Genomic DNA, 21,030 nt, shown 5'->3' with positions numbered 1-21,030 from the left:
AAGCTCCAGGAGTTGGTGATGGACAGGGAAGCCTGGGGTGCTACAGTTAAGGAAGTCAAAAAAGTCGGACACGACTGAGCAACTGAACTGAACTGATGTATCAAATCCAGTTGCATCCCTGCATACAAGTGACTTCATCCCTTTAAGTTTTCCCATCTGTAACAACTGAGCTAATGCCATCCTTCCCCAAGTTTTCTATGAGCTAACACACACAAAGCACACGGCACAAAGCTTGGCACGCAGTGAGTGCCCAGTAAAGAGCAGCTCTTGGTATTGTGATCAGGGAAAGTGCCTGGCCTGACTAGAGGGGCAGGGGGTACAGGCAATAAAGAGGAAAAGCCAAATCTACCTCCTCCCTTCCAACTTCACACCTACTATCTGAGCTGAGTACAACACATGTGACCTAAGGATCCCATGGCCTGGGTACCTCAAATCTATCCTCTGCTGTCATATGCCTCCCACTCCCACAGCTGAATTTCAAAGAAAACATCCCAGGCGCCTTAGTACAATGACACACAATGGAAAACATCTCTAGCCACTCTCCAACAACAGCACCACCACTTCTATTTTTTTACTTGTTTATCCACCTATTTATTTATTTTGAAGATCAGTTTGGCCCCTAGGATGCTGGCTGGCCTCCTGAAACACCACTGAGAGAGAGATCAATCATGAAAACACAGCCCTGCACGAGGCCCTCAGTAATGAGCAACTGCATGCCAGGAAAACGCCATCATAAGCGCTGGTGGATTTCACCTGCTCGCCTTCGGCATGGCCCAGCTTAACAGCAGGAGGGAACTAACGGTTGCTTAAAGGTGAGCCGACCCCAGATGCCCATGTGGCTGAGAAATGAACACCTGCACGGTCTGTGGGTCTCCTAGTCCTCGCGCCCACTGCTCTGTTTCTCGGGATGCAGGGATGTGCAGGAGCGGCAGTCAGCCCAGCAGTACCTACTTAGCGATGGCCCGCGAGGCCGAATGCCAGCCGGTGACAGGCCCACTCAGCAGGCCGGTGTTTGAACTATAAACAGCCATTTGACAGATGACAGGGTTTTCTAGAGCTGAGTCAAAAAGGAAACAGTGGGATGGAGACCTACAGAGGAGAGAGCCTGACAGCCAGGAGCTGACAAAATTGGGTCTGGAAATGATAGCAACCAGGGGATGTGTGTGATCAGAAGACGTGTGTGTGGGCCTCTCTCTAGGACAGCTGGGGATGTGTGGCACATGCAATGAATTTGTTCAACAATCGAACTGTTCTGACTGGTGGCTCGGACAAGCCCTGTCTCTGCTGCCCACTCTCTTTGGAATTGATTTCAAGCATCAGGCTTTACATTGTCATCACTGTTGTTGTTATTATATTATTTTAAGTGTAATGACACTGCAGATGCTGAAAATCAAACTGAACAAATGCATCCCTGTCAGCCAATGACCTTTTCTTTTTAAGGGATGGGCATTTTTTTTTTTCTCTCCTTAAATCACTGATCTTCCAGTGGGGGAAAAGTGGAAGATATAACTGCATGAAACTGTATATCATATTTCTCCTCTCTGGAGGTTTCATTAGAGGCCCCAAACCAGAGAATTGCTCTGCTACCTCTTGCCTTCTCTTCCAGCTATTTCTGGGTTTTAATAATTATTCATTAATTGCACACGATGATAAGATCCTCACTGTTTTGAAACATTCTCCCTCTGGCCTCCATACTATTAAATACTCTGATTGCCTGCCAAGAGCGTAAAATTAAAAATCAAAGCACTACCTCTGAAAGGTTTAATATGTGCCATATTGAAAGAGTTTCTGCAGCTTACAGCCATTTTATTGCCTCAGCAGCTCAAGGGAAAGTACAGCTCTATGTTGAAATTGTTCTCCTTTGAAACATAAGTCAACAGGACCAGCACTGGGGGAATTTTGCTCACAGCTGTTGTCTCCTCTGGATGAGTAGCTTGTTTCTCCAGATAAAATTCGCCTCTTGCTGATCTCAGACCTCAAGGAGAACTTCAGCCTGTGATAGAGAACCTCCCCCCAGGTTCTTTAAATTATACACAAGCATTGATTCAAAAGGGTGAATCCTACTCTGACTGGCCCCTGAGGCCATTAGAAATAAAACCCACAAACATTTTCCTATAAAGCCTGCAACTCTTTTCCCTGTAATTCTGGGTTTCCTACTCTGTTAAGGCAGAGCAAGAGATTGATGTTATGGTCCCCCCCCCCACCTACATAAATTTTACACAGGGGTTCATTCAATATAGGGTGAATGCATGAAAAATGAAAGAAGGAATACATATAGAAACTTTGCAAAGGACAGGAAAAGGACAAGCTAGAATTTCTAAGCAAAACAAAATAAAACTAACATCTTGCAAATTTTGCAATTACTGTCACCCACTGAAATCTACAGCCCAGAGCAAGCTAATGCTTAAGATACAAAATGAGACCCAAATCACTTTTTCATGCATATACTCTCTGCTTCCTTTTCATTCTCACCATGGAAGCTCTCATCCACGCCGCCACCAGCCTTTCAATAACTTTTTCAAATAAGGAGTTAGTAGGGAAAATATACATTGAGACCAGAGCAAGGTCCTACTGAACTATCTTGCCTAGATGGAGGCAAACTGTGGCCTCGGGAAGGGAGAGGCCGCCTTCTGTGCATTCATTGCACCCACTTCTTTCACCTCCCCCCAAGGTGATCCTGAAATTTCATAAGGAAAAATGGGCTCCAGGATCTCAGGAAAGACTTGATGGTTAAACATGATCATTTTGGCTGACCAGAGAGAAAAGGTGGGATGATAGAGTGATCTGGAACATAAGGACAGAAATGGAGAGGAAATTGGGCATCCACTGGATTTGTATTAAATTTGAACTGTTCAAACCTTTCATTGTTTCCCCTACCAAAAGAAAAAACTCAAATTCCTGGATCCAAGAGCCCTATTGATGAGCCATGAGATCTCTAAGGTCCCTCGAAACTCTTCCAACTGGCCAAGACAAATCCCCAGAACTCTCTGAACAAGCTTGTGAATGTGCTCAGGGCTCTTCTCCTGCTGTGAATATCCCTTTTACTCTGTTACTCAGGTTCTCCAGAGAGACAAAACTAAAAGAATCTGTAAATATATAAGAAAAAGACTGATTTTTAAAGAACTAGCTCAAGTGATTGTGGGGGATTGATGAGTGGTGAGCCTAAAACCTCAGGAGAGAAACGAGAAGGCTAGAGGACTCAGCAAAGAGTTATACTTTGAATCCAAAGGCAGTCTGTGGAAGAACTAGGAAAAGCAGATGTTGCAAACAAAGTCTGGAGGCCATCTGCTGGAGAATTCCCTCTTGCTCAGGGAACACCATGCTTTTGTTCTCTTCAGTCCCTCTCCTGATTAGACAAGGCCGACCAAACACTGGGGAGGGCAATCTACTCTTCTCAAAGCCAACTGTTTGTAACTCTCATTGCCAAAGCGTCCTCACAAACAACCAGAATAATGTTTTATCAAATATGAGCACTGCAATCTAGACATGTTGAGACAAAAAATTAACCATCACAGCCTTGGTGTATGGATTTGCTCATAGCTCTTGTCTTACTATGAATACCTTTTCCACTTTCCCCACCTACTCCAAATTTTGCCCTTGCTTCAAAGTCAAGCTCACATCTCTACTCCTGTCAGGGTCTTTCCTGGTGGAGGTCAGGGTAAAGCCCCCTAAGTGAGCTCCAGTCACACCTTCTGTCTGGACTTCCTATTTTGGGTTTATCTCACATGGCTAAAAACAATATTACTCTCTAGGACCAAAGTCTAAGTATCCATATCCTAGGTGCAGGCACTTCTCACATTGGGCAGCAAGACATGCGTGCATGCTAAGTTGCTTCAGTCGTGTCTGACTCTGTGTGACCCTATGGACTGCATGCTGCCAGGCACCTCTGACCAAGGGCTTCTCCAAGCAAGAATACTGGAGTGGGTTGCCATGCCCTCCTCCAGGGATTCTTCCCAACCCAGGTATCAAACCTGTGTCTCTTACGACTCCTGCAGTGGCAGGCAGATTCTTTACCACTAGCGCCACCTGGGAAGCTGGGTTTAAGGAATACTTGTCAACTATTTATCATGCATGCACTTTTTATCATGTCTTCATTTGGGAAGTCCTGAAAACAGCGGGACACAGGTACCCTGCTGGCAAATGAAGGCTGCTGAACACCTATGAAGGCGAGTGTTCAAATGGATATAGACACTTTGGGACTCAAGTTCTATCGAGTAAAACTATAAGGCTCACAACAGTGTAAAGCAGCTATACTTCAATAAAAAAAATTAAATTAAAAAAAAAACCTATAAGGTTCCATTTCAGTTGCTGAGTGCTGCAGAGCATACCATTCCCAAATTTAATGGCTTAACATGAAAACCATTTTAACTCATTACTGACTACAGGATTTTTGCAGAAACGAATGCCTGTGGCTTGTGATTTCTGTTTTGGCCAGTCAAAAATTAATTCTGTCATTTCACTAACACGTTGCGAGTTATTACATTCAATAGTTACACCTGAAACACCTGTAGCGTCTTCTAGTTTTCATGAAATATTGTCTTCAATCCCCTCTTCTGTAGAAGCAAAGCGGCATTCTCCAGCACTGTGTTTCATTTTCACTTTCTGTATCAGAATCAATCACTAAGGATGTTCACATTGTCTGAATCAGAAATATGTTCTGAAGAACTGTCATCTTCTCAGACACTAGTATATATGTCACTCAGACAATCAGAGAAAGCATTTGCATACAATTCACTGAAAACTTCTTTACTCAACATTTCCTGATGCATTGTTTTTGAAAATTTTACATTTATAATATACACAGTGAAAGTGAAAGTTGCTCAGTCATGTCCGACTCTTTTGACCCCATGGACTATATAGTCCATGGAATTCTCCAGGCCAGAATACTGAAGTGGGTAGCCTTTCCCTTCTCCAGGAGATCTTCCCACCCCAGGGATTGAACCCATTGAACTGAATTTAATTGAATTCAATTCAGGGATTGAATCCGCATTGCGGGCAGATTCTTTACCAGCTGAGCCACAAGGGAAGCCTAAGAATACTGGAGTGGGTAGCCTATCCCTTCTCCAGCAGATCTTCCTGACCCAGGAATTGAACCAGGGTCTCCTGCATTGCAGGGGGATTCTTTACCAACTGAGCTATCAAGGAAGCCCCCTAATATACACAAGGTTGGAGTAAAAACCTAACAGAGCAAAATGTGAATGATAACAATAATCATAAATTGTATAATGAACCCTTGATCAACGGTAAGCTCTAACAGCTTCACACAGTGATGGTAACTGTATCACTCTCTAAAAACATATTGATACAACTATGGTCAATAATGTTAGGGTAACAATACCTCCGATCAATAATGTGTTAACACATCTTACAAGTCTGTGGATGAACTGGGCTTATCTGGGTGGTTCTCCTGTTTCACCTGATGGCAGGTGGGACTGCACTCATCTGGAGGCTGGAACACACTGGAACATTCCAGAAAGCTACCTCTAGTATCTTGCTTCTTGATGAGGATGCCTGCAGGCTGAACTCAGTTAGGGCCCTTAGATGTTAGGGGTTTCTTTTTCCATGTAGTTTAGCCCCCTGTTAAGCCTTATCCATGTGACCTCCAGCAGTCTGGCCAGATGTTTTATGTGGTTTTGCAGGGCTCCCCAAAAATACAAAAGTGAAAGCTTCCAGGCTGTCTGAAGGCTAAGTCCAAGACAGATAGAACACTTCTGCTTTGTTTTCCTGGTTAGAGCACATTACCAGCCCATCACAGATTTGTTGGGGAGGGGCTATACAAGGACATGCAAACTGGGAGCCAGTACTGTGATATGAAAATATTCTATTTCTATAGGTGACAGAGTGGCAGGTAATGCTAATAAGACTGTAGTTTATAACCTAAGTAAGGGAAAAACTTTCAATCAGAAGTTTATTTTTTAAAAAGATAGGACTTTTTGTAATCCATATAAGTTCATGAACCCCTTAAATTCTGTCCCACGAATCCTATGGCTCTGAGGACTCCAGATTAAGAACCCTCAAGTTTAGAGCTGAGGGTGCTTATATCTGGACATTAGAATACCGGAACAGCAGAACACAAAGGGACTCCAGACATCATCTGGTCAGTCTATTTCAGGGTCACAAACTCAAGTATCTTCCCAGGCCTGATGCCTGGGGGAAGGTGAGGAGTAAGGCAACAGAAATGAGATAGAAATTCCTGGTTCTTCTGAAGTCCTTGGTCACCAGTACGGCCCTGGTTCTCATTTACTTCCTGTATTACATGGGAACAAAGGTCCAGGGAGCAGAAGGCACTTGTCCAAGGTCTCAAAGCAAAGATCGAGAGGACTCTCTAGACCTGACCCTCTTGGCTATGATCTGGAAGCAACTCCCAGGATCTCACCTCTGCCAGCTGCCTTTTTCACCTTGACATTGTACAAGTCATTCCTTGTGCACCAGTTCCATTAACAGTCACCTTAGGGAGAAAAAAAAGTAGCACTTACAAGTAAAAACACTGCCTCTTTCTTCCACATCTGTTCCTCAGACCATCCCAAAACTCATCATGTTTCTCTGACAACACTTCCTCAAGGGTTAGAACTGTATCTTCAGTTCAACAAATCCTCAATGCCATTTTCTACATAAAACCTTACAAATCCACAAGAGAACCCTAACAGCCCTGTTCTCTGTCCTAACCTGGTCACCACCTCCTTTTATTACTACGACTCAGCACCTTGTCTCCGCAGAACTATGAAGTTTGTCTCCCCTTCCCCATCTGCACCAACCTCTCCCACCTTCCCTAACTCACCTCTCCTCCATGCCATGCTCACCCATTTCTTTCTGCCTCATTCTGCTATTGACTCAGGTCTCCCTCTCAAGCAGATGTGACTTTAAAAATAAGATTCAAAGAGGCACTGCCTTAGGATGAAGAATGTATTCCAAAGGGTGAAATTTCAAAAACAGCAGGACACAGGTATCATAAAATACCAGGGCCTTCCTGGCATTGGACTTGCTTACCAGTCACAGTTTTTTTTTGTTTTTTTTTTTTAAGTACCTTTAATAAAGACTTAGTACTAGCTGAGCATTGAGTTAAGCACTTGGCAAATTTATTTCAGTCAACTCTCACCAGGAGTCTGAAGACTGGTACTATTTTTAAAGTCCTTTTTACAAGCGAGGAAACGAAGCATGGTGGGGGAGGGGGATGCGGGGTGGTGTGGATGGGCTCAACAAGTCACCCAGGGCTACTGATGGGCCTTAACCAGGACTTCATTTTTGGTTATGCTTAATCTTTCGTGTCATGACAGAATTTTGATTTTGCTGTTCATTGGCCAGGATGGGGAAGAAGCAACTAGCGGGGAAACGGCAGGTTGAAGACAAGACCATTTTCTGTCTCGATTCTCCTCACATGCTCCCCACCCGACCCTGGCTCCCAGCTCCCCAGGCTGAGGCTTTGCAGGGGAGGCTGTGACTCGGCCAGCCTGCCACAGCTCAGGCGACAAGCCCACTAAATGAAAGTGACAGCTGAGCCAATGAATATATTTGTAAAAAGACAACTCAGCACCTCAATTTAACTCCAACAAAATTCAATTTCACTTGGGCAGCCATCTGTCTTTGGCCTCTGCTACCCTGCCCTGATGTCTCTCTTATTTAAATGTGTGCACCTGGCACCTTCCACTGCTCAGTCGGCTCAACACCCCTCAGGGATTTAAAAGAGGGAGCAAGGCACTGCTGGATTCATTAAATCCCACTGCCAGAGAGCATCTCACCCAGAAGCACTTGGTAAAAGAGCCACACATAACAGGGAGGGGAAGATTTCCCCATCTGTTTCCTATACACATCATCAAACTTTGGATGCCCTACTACATCTTCCTAGGCCAGTGAGGAGGAAGACTAGACTCTGAGAGAAACTGAGCAGGCTCTGGGACCTTTCTATAGAGCAGAGATGCCCTGAGGACTTCCAATGAGATGGTCACTTGGGCTGTGCCAAGAAGAAACCAAGCCACTGACTCAACCAAAGGGCCAGGCCAGTCTCTAGAACACTCTCCTTCCTGCATTTGTGTTTTGACAAGAGGTTTCCTCCTTGCCTGGAGTGTCCTCCTACTTCTCCCATCCCCACACAACTCTTCTTTACTTACCTCTTTTCTGAGGCTTTCTCCTCCCTGAAAATATGTCTCCCTAGTTCTGTCCATAGAGAAACCTCCGAACATCTACAATACTCGCACTAACAGTCTAGTGGGGAAGGGCACAAGGTCTGGGGTCAGGCTGCCTGGGAGCACCTCCCAGCTCTATCATTTACTAATTGTATGATGTTGGGAAAGACTTTTATTTTACTTTTTTTTGCCTAAGTACTTAATTACAGTATCTAAATTTCCCCCAAAGTAAAATGAGGCAAATAGTAACTACATAAAATGTATGTTTTAAAGAATACATGAAAAACTGTAAATGCTTAGTATGATGCCTGATACATAGTAAGCCTTCAGTAAATGTTATTCACTTCAGTTCAGTTGCTTAGTCATGTCCAACTCTATGTGACCCCAAGGACTGCAGCATACAAGGCTTCCCTGTCCATCACCAACTCCCAGAGCTTACTCAAACTCATGTCCATCGAGTTGGTGATGCCATCCAACCATCATTGCATTCACTGTCACCCCTTCTCCTCCTGCCTTCAATCTTACCCAGAATCAGGGTATGTTCTAATGAGTCAGCTCTTCCCATCAGGTGGCCAAAGTATTGGAGTTTCAGCTTCAACATCAGGCCTTTCAATGAACACCCAGGACTGATCTCCTTTAGGATGGACTGGCTGGATCTCCTTGCAGTCCAAGGGACTCTCAAGAGTCTTCTCCAACACCACAGTTCAAAAGCATCAATTCTTTGGTACTCAGCTTTCTTTATAGTCCAACTCTCACATCCATACATGACTACTGGAAAAATCATAGCTTTGACTAGATGGACCTTTGTTGGCAAAGTAATGTTTCTGCTTTTTAATATGTTGTCTAGGTTGGTCATAACTTTTCTTCCAAGGAGCAAGTGTCTTTTAATTTCATAGCTATGATCACCATCTGCAGTGATTTTAGAGCCCCCCCAAAATAAAGCCTCTCACTGTTTCCATTGTTTCCTCATCTATTTGCCATGAAGTGATGGGACCGGGTGCCATGATCTTAGTTTTCTGAATGTTGAGCTTTAAGCCAACTTTCTCACTCTCCTCTTTCATTTTCATCAAGAGGCTCTTAAGTTCTTCTTCACTTTCTACCATAAGGGTGGTGTCATCTGCATATCTGAGGTTATTGATATTTCTCCTGGCAATCTTGATTCCAGCTTGTGCTTCGTCCAGTCCAGCATCTCTCACAATGTACTCTGCATATAAGTTAAATAAGCAAGGTGACAATACACAGCCTTGACAGACTCCTTTCCTGATTTGGAACCAGTCTATTGTTCCATGCCTGGTTTTAACTGTGGTTTCTTGACCTGCATACAGAGTTCTCAGGAAGTAGGTCAGGTGGTCTGGTATTCCCATCTCTTTCAGAATTTTCTACAGTTTGTTGTGATCCACACAGTTAAAGGTTTGGGCACAGTCAACAGAGCAGAAGTAGATTTTTTTTTCTGGAACCCTTGCTTTTTTCAATGATCCAAAGGATGTTGGCAATTTGATCTCTGGCTCCTCTGCCTTTATCTAAATCCAGCTTGAACATCTGGAAGTTTGTGGTTCATGTACTGTTGAATCCTGGCTTGGAGAATTTTGAGCATTACTTTGCTAGCATGGGGGATGAGTGTAATTGTGCAGTAGTTTGAGCATTCTTTGGCATTGCCTTTCTTTGGGATTGGAATGAAAACTGACCTTTTTCAGTCCTGTGGCCACTGCTGAGTTTTCCAAATTTGCTGGCATATCAATTGCAGCACTTTCACAGCATCATCTTTTAGGATTTGAAATAGCTCAGTTGTAATTCCATCACCTCCACTAGCTTTGTTTGTAGTCATGCTTCTTAAGGCCCACTTGACTTCGCATTCCAGGACATCTTGTTCTAGGTGAGTGACCACACCATCGTGGTTATCTGGGTCATGAAGCTCTTTTTTGTATAGTTCTTCTGTGTATTCTTGCCACCTCTTCTTAAAATCTTCTGCTTCAGTTAGGTCCATACCCTTTCTGTCCTTTATTGTGTCCATCTTTATATGAAATACCTCCTTGGTATCTCCAATTTTCTTGAAGAGATCTCTAGTCTTTCCCATTCTATTGTTTTCCTCTATTTCTTTGCACTGATCACTGAGGAAGGCTTTCTTATTGCTCCATGCTATTCTTTGGAACTCTGCATTCAAATGGGTATATCTATCCTTTTCTCCTTTGCCTTTTGCTTCTCTTCTTTTCTCAGCTATTTGTAAAAGGCCTCCTCAGACAACCATTTTGCCTTTTTGCATTTCTTTTTCTTGGGGATGGTCTTGATCACTGCCTCCTGTACAATGTCACAAACTTCTGTCCATAGTTCTTCAGGAACTCTATCAGATCTAATCCCTTGAATCTATTTGTCATGTCCACTGTATAATCATAAGGGATTTGGTTTAGATTGTACTGAATGGTCTAGTGGTTTTCCCTACATTTTTCAATTTAAGTCTGAATTTGGCAATAAAAGATTACATGATCTGAGCCACAGTCAGCTCCCAGTATTGTTTTTGCTGGCTGTATAGAGCCTCTCTATCTTTGGCTGCAAAGAATATAATCAATATGATTTTGGTATTGACCATCTGGTGATGTCCATGTATAGAGTCTTCTCTTGTGTTGTTGGAAGAGAGTGTTTACTATGACCAGTGCATTCTCTTGGCAAAACTCTATTAGTCTTTGCCCTGCTTCTTTCTGTATTCCAAGGCCAAATTTGCCTGTTACTCAAGGTATTTTTTGACTTCCTACTTTTTCATTCCAGTCCCCTATGATGAAAAGGACATCTTTTTTGGGTGTTAGTTCTAGAAGGTCTTATAGGTCTTCACAGAACCATTCAATTTCACCTTCTTCAGCATTATTGGTTGGGGCATAGACTTGGATTACTGTGATATTGAATGGTTTGCCTTGGAAACGAACAGAGATCATTCTGTCATTTTTGAGATTATATCCAAATATTTCATTTTGGACTCTTGTTGACTATGAGGGCTATTCCATTTCTTCTAAGGGATTCCTGCCCACAGTAGAAGATATAATGGTCATCTGAGTTAAATTCACCCACTTCAGTCCATCTTAGTTCACTGATTCCTAAAATGTTGATGTTCACTCTTATCTTCTCCTGTTTGACCACTTCCAATTTGCCTTGATTCATGGACATAACATTCCAGGTTCCTATGCAGTATTGCTCTTTACAGCATCGGACTTTACTTCCTTCACCAGTCACATCCACAACTTGGTGTTGTTTTTGCCTTGGCTCTATCTCTTCATTCTTTCTGGAGTTATTTCTCCACTGATCTCCAGTAGTATATTGGGCACCTACCGACCTGGGGAGTTCATCTTTCAGTGTCCTATCTTTTTGCTTTTCATATTGTTCTTGGGGTTTTCAAGGCAAGAGTACTGAAGTGGTTTGCCATACCCTTTTCCAGCAGACCACGTTTTGTCAGAACTCTCCACTATGACTCGTCCATCTTGAGTGGCCCTACATGGCATGGCTCATAGTTTCGTTGAGTTAGACAAGGCTGTGATTCATGTGATCATATTGGTTAGGTTTCTGTGTTTGTAGTTTTCATTCTGTCTGCCCTTTGATGGAGAAGGATAGGAAGCTTATAGAAGCTTCCTGATGGGAGAGACTGACTGAGGGGGAAACTCAGTCTTGTTCTGACAGGCGGGGCCATGCTCAGTAAATCTTTAATCCAATTTCTGTTGATGGGCAGGGCTGTGTTCCCTGTTATTTGACCTGAGGCCAAACTATGGTGGAGGTAATGAAGATAATGACAACCTCCTTCAAAAGGTCCCATGCACACACTGCTGTCTTCAGTGCCCCCAACCCTGAAGCAGGCCACCACCAACCCATGCCTCTGACGGAGACTCCTGGACACTCCTGGGCAAGTCTGGGTCAGCATCTTGTGGGGTCACTGCTTTTCCTGGGTCCCGGTGCACACAGGTTTTGTTTGTGCCCTCCAAGAGTCTGTTTCGCCAGTCCTGTGTAGGTTCTGGAGGCTCTGTGTAAGTTCTGGAGTTAATGGTGACCTCCTCCAAGAGGGCTTATGTCATACCCAGGTCTACTGGATCTGGACACTGATGTCCCATCAACCCTTGCCAGAATGATTTTTTTAAAAAAGGCAAATTCTTTGTTTGAATGACTGAACTCTTAAGAACTGCCTGTCAGAAGGGCTGGTAATAATAAATGTTATTATCATCATATAATTTCATATTTTTCCCTCTGTACTCCACCCAACCATGTACTTTCAGCTTTGGCTACATTAAGCTGCTCACTCCTTTTCAAACACCATGCATTTTTATAGGTCTTATTTGCTTTTAGTTCTCACTGCCTAAAATAGTCTTTCACTGCTTCTCTGCCTAACATACTCCTAGTCATCCTGCAAGGTCCAATTCAAACAGCCCTTCAGGCCTTCCTCAAACAGCCCAGATAGACCTGATCCCTTTTCTGTGGGTTCACAAAACTTTATATATAACCTTATACATAAGAAGCACTATCTTTCTGTGTTATGGTTAGTTGTCTAAAAATCCATCTCTGCCATCAAACAGTAGACACATGAAGAGACAAACTGTATTCTTCATGTCTGCACCACCAAGCAAAGATCTGTATGTTGGATTTAATTGGTACCCTCTGTGTTTGAGATATGTGTTCTCCCCAGGACTGTTGACCCAGCTTCTTGTGATGCCAAGGCCAATGTGTTTGATGTCTTTATAGCTCAGACCTCAAAGGATTTTGTTGGTAATAATCAATGCTCTCAACAACCAGCCTTTCTGACAGGCAGCTCTTAAGAGTTCAGTGGTTCAAGCACAGAATTTGCCTTTATAAAAAAAGATCATTCTGGCAAGGGATGATGGGACATCAGTGTCCAGATCCAGGTTGCCAACCATGGAAAGAGAGAAGGAGGGAGTGTGACAATCATGAGACCAATTGTCTGGTCCACAGAACTGACAACTACAGGACAGTGCCCTGACCTCAGCTTCTCATATGTGACAGGCTATTTCACACATACTTGGAATGGGCAGAGACTCAAAATCACACACGCTAGAAAGGCCACTCAGTAGGGAGATGACGGATGCAAACTCAGTACAGCTTGGGTAGGTAAGATTCTGGGAGGTGGCGAGGCCTAAGCTGTCTTGAACCAGACATATTTGAACCAACACACTCACCACAAACACATACACTTACGTGAGCATAGTCACCAGTGTGCACATAGTTTTCTCATCACTCCCCCTTCCTATACCCAACATTCTGCTCACTATAATGCACTGTTTAAAATTCAGGCTGAAATATCGATGTCTTCTCTGTCCTTAGCATGGATTGGTGGCTTTATTTGGAAGGCTGTAGGCATAAAAAGAGTTTGTTGAAAAGAATGTCAACATTTCCAGCTTTTGATGAATAGCTCCTGACTTCAGTGGATTTCAGAACTAATTTCAAACACACACACACACACACACGTGCATGCTGACAAATGCACAGGCCTTATAATTACTTTTTGATAAGGCTTTTGCTCAGCCAGGAGGGCAGGAGCCTCCTAAGTGCAGATAGGTGTAGATGGTCTCCAGTTCAGGGAGACCCAGTTGGGAAGCAGAGAGCTGATACAGATGGACAACATTCATGGACAGAAAAGCTCAGGCTCTAACAAGGAGAGTGACCTCAATGAAATGGTCATCATTAAAAACTCTACAAATAAAAAATGCTGGAAAAGAGAACCTTGTACACTGTTGTTGAGAACATAAGCTGGTGTGGCCACTATGGAAAACAGTATGGAACTCTGAGGGACTGGATGGGAAGGGAGGTGGGAGGGGGGTTCAGGATGTACACCCATGCCTGATTCATGCCAATGTATGGCAAAAACCACTACAATATTGTAAAGCAATTAGCCTCCAATTAAAATAAATTAATTATAAAAAAAAGAAAAAACTAAAAATAGAGCTATCATGTGATCCAGCAATCTCTCCTGAGCATATACCCAGACAAAACTCTAATTCAAAAATATGTATATACCTCTATGCTCACAGCACTATTGACAATATCCAAGACATGGAGACAACCTAAATGCCCATCTACAGATGAATGGATAAAGATGCGGTGCACATATACAATAGGGTACTGCTGCTAAGTCGCTTCAGTCGTGTCCGACTCTGTGCAACCCCATAGACGGCAGCCCACCAGGACCCGCCGTCCCTGGGATTCTCCAGGCAAGAACACTGGAGTGGGTTGACCAAAAAAGAGCAAAATAATGGCATTTATAGCAACATGGATGAAACTAGAGATTCTCATACTAAGTCAGAAAGATAAGTCAGAATTAAGTCAAAAAAGAGAAATACCATAGGATATCACTTATAAGCAGAACCTAAAATATGATACAAATGAACCTGTCTACAAAACAGAAACAGACTCTCGGACATACAGAACAGACTGGGGGTTGCCAAGGGGGATAGAGTTGAGGGAGGACCGAGGGATGGAGTGGGAGGCTGGGGATAGCAGACGTAAGCTATTATATATAGAATGGATAAACAAGGTCTTATTGTGTAGCACAGAGAACTATATTCAATATGCTGTGATAAATCATAATGCAATATATTTTTAAATGTATGTGTGTATGTATATACTGAGTCACTTTGTTGCACAGCAGAAATGAACACAACATTGTAAATCAACCATATTTCTAAAAAAAAAAGTTGTGACCTCAAACATCATTTCTTTGGTGGATTGCTCTACTCAGCAAGGGAGCTAGATTCCCACCTCACCTCATGCCCTTCACAGGGCCCAGTCCTGGGCTCTGTTACATATGCACACACATGGTGGTCCTGCAGTCCTGAACCCACTAGAAATCCAGGGTGCCTCCACTACCACACCTTGCTTTCATGTTTAATTCCATTATAGGGCAGAGTCTCTGGATTTTGTTTCCTATAGGGAAATAGCTCATCTAGATCTGAGTGAGGACACATCAGAGGCAGAAGGGACCTCAGGGACCACCTAAAACATCTCCCTCACTTTCTCCAGATGCGGACACTGAAACCTTCAAGAGTGTAGTGATTTTCCCCATAACCCTACAGTTTAGTTTGTGATGCTGAGACCAAAATCCAAGCCGTCCAGAAATGATTCCATTCCATGGCAAGAAAGACTGTCTTCCCAGCTGCCAACACCACCTCTAGCCTTGTCAGTGGCATCACAAAAACCATTAAAAGGACAGACCATCACAAGGGACAGAACAGGATGGAAAAACAACCCAGGCATCCCCTCTCCTGGAAAAACATGTCCAAATAAACGTTGCATAATGTTCTTCTAATGAAAGGTCAGCAGAAGACTCTTGACATATTAAGGAAAAACAGATTATTTCCTATGCTTTCTAAAAAGTTTTATTTATAAGGGCCCATGAGGAAGAAAACCCACAAGCTCCTTAAAAAGCCTGTTTTTACAGTTCTCTCAAGATTCTTACAGCTGCCCCACCAAGAGCCTCTTCCTCTATTCACATTACAACTGAGTCTCGTGAGAGTTCTGGGTAAAAAGGAAGACGTCATCCTCCTCTACAAAAACTGTCACACACTCGTGAGGACGGCATAATTACCCCTCAGCCCTCCTGCCTCCCTATTAACTGCTCTTATGCTTTTGTCATTTCACATATCATCTTCTAGATGCCAGTCTCTTGCTCTCCATACTCAGATGCTCCCCATGAGCCCCACTTACGCCAACTGTGTTCTCGTTCTTCAAGAACAGGGACCCTGCTAGATGCCTGGGTCACCCACATAAGCAAGACACTGCCTCCACACAATCGCAGAGGCCCTAGCAGAGGCCTTTCTAGCTTGCAGGGATCTTGGAGCCTGCCCATCCAAACGCTTTCAAATGCTGGTCAACATCACCTGTGGAGCCATGTGCCCCTCCCCAGACCCATGAAAAACAACTTAATCCCACCTAGAGCTTCTGCATAATTTCCAAGCTCCCTGGTGAATTCTGATGCTCACTGATTTCTGCCCAGCCCACCTCTCACTGTAGAGGAACAGCCCGATCATTCCATAGTTTCGCCACTAGGGGGAGGCAAACCTGAGTTCTAGAACCTGGAACTCTGTCCTGGGTTCATTCCTGTGATTTCTACCGTATCAGTGCCCTCATCCCTCATTCATATTAGAATGAGGGGCCTTAAAACAACCACCACAACCAACTGGTTAAACAAAATATCCACCCCAGACCAACAAAATCAGAAACCTTGGGGTTGCAGCCTGGGCATTGTTTTTGTTTTTGTTTTTTCCAAATGCCCCCTACCCCTTCCTTGATAATTCTAACTTGCAGCTTGAGTTAAGAGTCACTAGGTTTCACAGAGTTGAACATGACTGAGTGACTAAGCAAACATGCACAGACTTCACCAGGTCATCCTCAAACAGAACTAACTGAATGATTGAAAGTAAAAGTGTTAGTTGCTCAGTACTGTCTGACTCTTTGTGACCCCATGGACTGTAGCCTGCCAGGCTCCCCTGTTCATGGGATTTCCCAGGAAAGAATACTGCAGTGGGTAGCCATTCCCTTCTCCAGGGGATCTTCCTAACCCAGGGACAGAACCCAGGTATCTTATGTCTCCTGCATTGGCAGGCGGGCTCTTTACCATATGAGCCACCAGGGAAGCCCTAAATTACATGCAAATAAATGTCTTAAGTAACACAGATATTTAACCAATCTGAATCACAAGCCAATGCCTAGATCCTAATGAGATCAAATTCTGCAAGAAAAGTGGATATTGAGCTCCTAAAGGGGCTAACACCAACTCACCCACTTTTTTTTTTTTAATATGAATTTTATTTATTCATTTACTTTTGGCTTCACTGTACAACAAGTGGGATCTTAGTTTCCCAGCCAGGGATCAAACCCACACCCCTGCCTGGGAGTACAGAGTCTTAACCACTGGACCGCCAGGGAAGTCCAATCATTTCGCAGCCTTTGAGCTGGAGGTCAATGTGCGGCACAGCAGGCTGCCAAGCCCTGGGGGAGCCTGCACTACGTGCTGGAGGCCAGTCTCAGGAACTGAAGTTACTGGCAGATTAGCTGAGCTCAGCTGGGCTGTACTGGTTCAGTGCCCTCACAATAAGACAAGGAAGTCGAAAAAGCCAAAACTGTTCCCTGGGCAAGGGTGCTGGGCTTCAGGCATGGGAAGGGAGTCCTTCTGTGGGAGCCACCTGGGACAGGCAGATTTGCTCTGCCGGACTTTTAATCTGAGGAAATCTCTGCCTAGTGGGGCCATAGTATTTGGGGCCCCCACTACTATGGGCTTTCCTGATGGCTCAGTAAAGAATCTGTCTGCAATGCAGGAGATCCGGGTTTGATCCCTGGGTCAGGAAGATCCCCTTGAGAAGGGAATGGCAACCCACTCCAGTATTCTTGCCTGGAGAATTCCAAGGACAGAGGAGCCTGGTGGGCTACAGTCCATGGGGCCACAGAGTCAGACACGACTAAGCGACTACACTTTCACTTTCACGCCTGTAACCTAGTGGTGAGAGTTCCAGGATCATTTTCATATCACCTATTTCACTTGAGTTCCCCTATAGCCACCAGATACTTTTCAACCGATTTATAATTGGTCCATGAACACATGTCCAGTGGGGAAAACCACACACACTGAATGAAGGTCTATATCCCTTTTGAGAATTCAGCAAGGTCCATACTCAGCCTGGTTTTTAAACCTTGAGAATATCAGCCCACAGGCAGGCTTTTCAAGAGATTTCCTAGATCCACTGCTCCCTCTTGTACCTGAGAGAGTACTAATGATTTCAGAGTCCACCAGGCAGATGTTTGTTTTCTTCTGGCATATCATCTCAGTGAAGCACATGTCTTGACCCTCTGTCATCTGAAGAGTCTGCTAGTTAGGGACTCTGTGTGCCCCCAGCAACCCCCACCCCCAGATGGGGCAGCTGACATTCTACAAGGGGATTTATCCTGTCCCATGAAGCCTGACCCTGATCCCAGCCAACTATTTACTCAAGTGTCCAGAAACTAAAGGCTCTAGTCCGTGGCTGTGCCTTTACTGTGTCTCTGCATTTAGACACAGTGTTACATAAGGCAAGGGTACATTTCTCAGGCCCCATCCCAAGCCCCTATGCCTCTCCCATCCTGACCAAAGCCCAGTCTCACCTCTCCTTCATTTCTGTCCTGGGCTCTCATGACCTTGGAATAAAGACGAAGACCACAGAACCCATGTTGGAAACCAGCACAAGAGGAAATGCATTTCATGAAATGCAAGATTGAAGCATATCAAGTGAACCACCCGGAGACATCTTTAATAAGCCACAGCGATATAAAGCTGGCTTTGCACAACAAATGTGTTCCAATCAGAAGCAAAGCAATGCTTCTCAGCCTGGCTATGCATGTGAATCAACTGGGGAGCTTTAAAAATACACTGATGCTCGAGTTTCATTCCCATAAACCCTGATTTAATTGGTCGAAGGTTCATCCTGGTCATTAGGATTTTTTTTTTTTAGGTTCTCCAGTGATTATAATGTTCTGAAGCAAGGAGGCAAAAGGACACAGAAAACACAGAAGCAGAAACCATGAGAGAAGCAAAGAGAAGAAAAGCAGAGTTGGAAGCAGTGGCGGAGAGACTGAAAAAGAGATTGACTGACTGATAGAAAAGAAATGCAATAGAGAATAGAGACACCTAGAAGAGGAAGGGAAGGGATGGGGGTGGTGAGGAGGGACCAAACTAATGGAGGCAATTCAACTGTTTGAGGGGAGAGAGAGAGAATGAAGGGTAATAGAACAGAAAGAAAGAGGAAACGAAGTATAGACCAGATGGCTGGGAATGAAAGATAATAGTATTTATTGAGAATTTACTATGTGCTGGAGGCTTTCTGAAACAGAGAAGGGGACTGAGGCAGGGAGAAGAGAAGAACGAAGCCCTAGACACTGGCAACAGAGAAAAGAGGGAAAGGAAGGGGATTTTCAGAGCAAAAACAAAGAAAATTGGGCAAACACATGCAGCCAATCTCCAAAAGCCCAATCAACAGCAGTTTGTAACCAATTTAATGAAATCTCAATGGGGGCAATAAATTCAGGTTTTTCATTAAAATTAACTTGGTCCTATTCCATCCCACATGCAATTAGTCTCCAGCACCCGGGAGATGCTGTTCTTCCATGTTGAGATCAGGCCCGCTGGGAGATCGAGCCTGGCTCCCACCACCTCCCACACATGGGCACCTGCTTCTTGAGGGAGGGGAACCAGTTGGTGGTTTTAAAAAGCTCCAAGTTCATGAAGACTTCCTCACACGAATTCTTAACAGCAGCTCCATTTCTTTTCTTTTTCTGAAAACAATCAAAAAAGAAGAGGCTGCCAAGGGAGCCCAAGACCACAGTTATAATTAAAGTTTCTTCCACATTTTCATTAGAAACCTGTTTTGGTGGAAAACTGGAGCTGCGGTACCACCGCTCAGGGCTCAGGATTTCTATAGGAGTGGAAACCTGCTTTCATCACAACAAAAAATGGCACGTTGTGATAATTGGGCCATAATGAGGGGTAAATGCTTCTGGGTACTGAGCTGGTTCCAACTCTCCCCACACATAAAGAACTGTGTCAAATGAAATGAGCTACCTTTGTGCCTGAAGAAAATGATATGAACCCACTATGAGCAGCAGATGCACTCTGAATAATTTGCAGTGGGCTGGTCCTCTGGGTCTTCTGCACACCTTCACCTGTGGTCACCAGGGTTCAGGACAGCAAACTGCACCCTGCAGCTCTGAACAGACAGAAAGGGAACTCAACTCCCACTTAAAAGGACCAAACAGGGCTTCCCTGGTGGTCCTGTGGTTAAGACTCCCCTGTGTGCATTGAGGGGGTCCAGGGTTCCATCCCTGGGTGGGGAACTAAGATCCTATATGCTGCCTAGCAAGGTCAAAAAGCAAAATAATTTAAAAAATAATAAAACTTTCCTTAAAAAAAAGACAGGACCAGATGTAGGCCCTTAGGAATCTTAGCTTGGGGTGCTAACCGCTGGAGGTTGTGCTACAGTTATTATGGTCCACAGGGCCAGTCCTGACTCTGGCCTCCATTCATACTAAGAGGAAAAATCAGTTCCCCTCTGACAACCACCACTGCTCCATAACTACTGCTGTGGGCCATGCACTATTCCCAGTAGGCTAAGGGCTTTACAGATGGAAACTTGTTTAATCCTCATTTCAAGCCTGTGATATAAACTTTGATTCTATTCAGTTTACAGATGAGGAAATTGAAGCAGAGAGCGGTGAGAGTAATTTCTGCAAGAGAGTTAGTGACTGGTGAGCTGGGGCTAAAACCCAGCCAGACACTCCAACTCCAGATCCACATTTCTGTCCTGCCTTTAAAAGTTTCTCATACAAATTATAATATTATATATAGTATGTGCATATTACATATATATATTTCTATATATATATATACATATATCAACTAAAGGTGAAAATTAATATTATTAAACAAATTACTCAGAACCTGAAATACTATGAACCCAGAGTCCAGTGTGTTTGGGTTGCTTTGAGTGGTAGGCAGGCGGAAGGGTTTAAATTCACTACTATTACATATTAAGTGAGCATTTACTATGTGCTGATTTCTATGCCAGGGGGATAAGAAAGAAATACTTAATGAAAGAAAAGTTAGGTCTATTCTGCTCTAGGATCTCAACCCTCCTGCCATAAAAAAAAAATGTTAACCATCTGTTGGTGAGCCAGGAGACATAGGCGCAGGCAGACTCAGACATACTACCAACAGCAACTGAGCCTTGAGATAAAACTCAAAGATCATTTTAGCCAAAAGGGACCTAGAGGGTCATCAGATCCAACATGTCCATTTTACAAAATGTGTTAAACAGCCTTGAAACGACTTGCCAGGATCACCTGATTCCTCTGCCCCTGATAAGAACAGATTGAAAGTAGCACGCAGTATGAAGGACTACCATGA

The 21,030-nt window shown here is 43.8% G+C and overlaps 1 protein-coding gene across 12 annotated transcripts in view; it reads right to left on the bottom strand.

Moving 5' to 3' along the window:
* GPR39 (G protein-coupled receptor 39) overlaps window positions 1-21,030 on the bottom strand; it is a 262,173-nt gene that overhangs the window by 39,706 nt on the left and 201,437 nt on the right. For 4 of the 12 annotated variants that reach the window (XM_086350213.1, XM_086350235.1, XM_086350251.1 and 1 more), the window contains one exon: window positions 19,097-19,403. The exons of 5 other annotated variants lie outside the window; for them this stretch is intronic. Coding sequence is in view for 1 of the 7 variants with exons in the window: in XM_086350270.1 (XP_086206396.1) it covers window positions 19,375-19,403 (29 nt within the window). In the remaining 6 variants the exon portion in view is untranslated. Of the gene's footprint in view, window positions 1-19,096; window positions 19,404-19,689; window positions 19,835-21,030 lie in introns of those variants that run through there. 3 more of the 12 variants (XR_015145333.1, XR_015145348.1, XM_086350227.1) reach the window with 2 other exon arrangements.

This window comes from Bos grunniens, chromosome 2, assembly GCF_055505025.1.
Source record: "Bos grunniens cultivar Pamir isolate PY7600 chromosome 2, Bosgru_T2T1.0, whole genome shotgun sequence".
Classification (NCBI taxonomy): Eukaryota; Metazoa; Chordata; class Mammalia; order Artiodactyla; family Bovidae; genus Bos; species Bos grunniens.
Note: the sequence above shows the minus strand (reverse complement) of the source record. Positions and strands in the feature narration are given on the sequence as shown.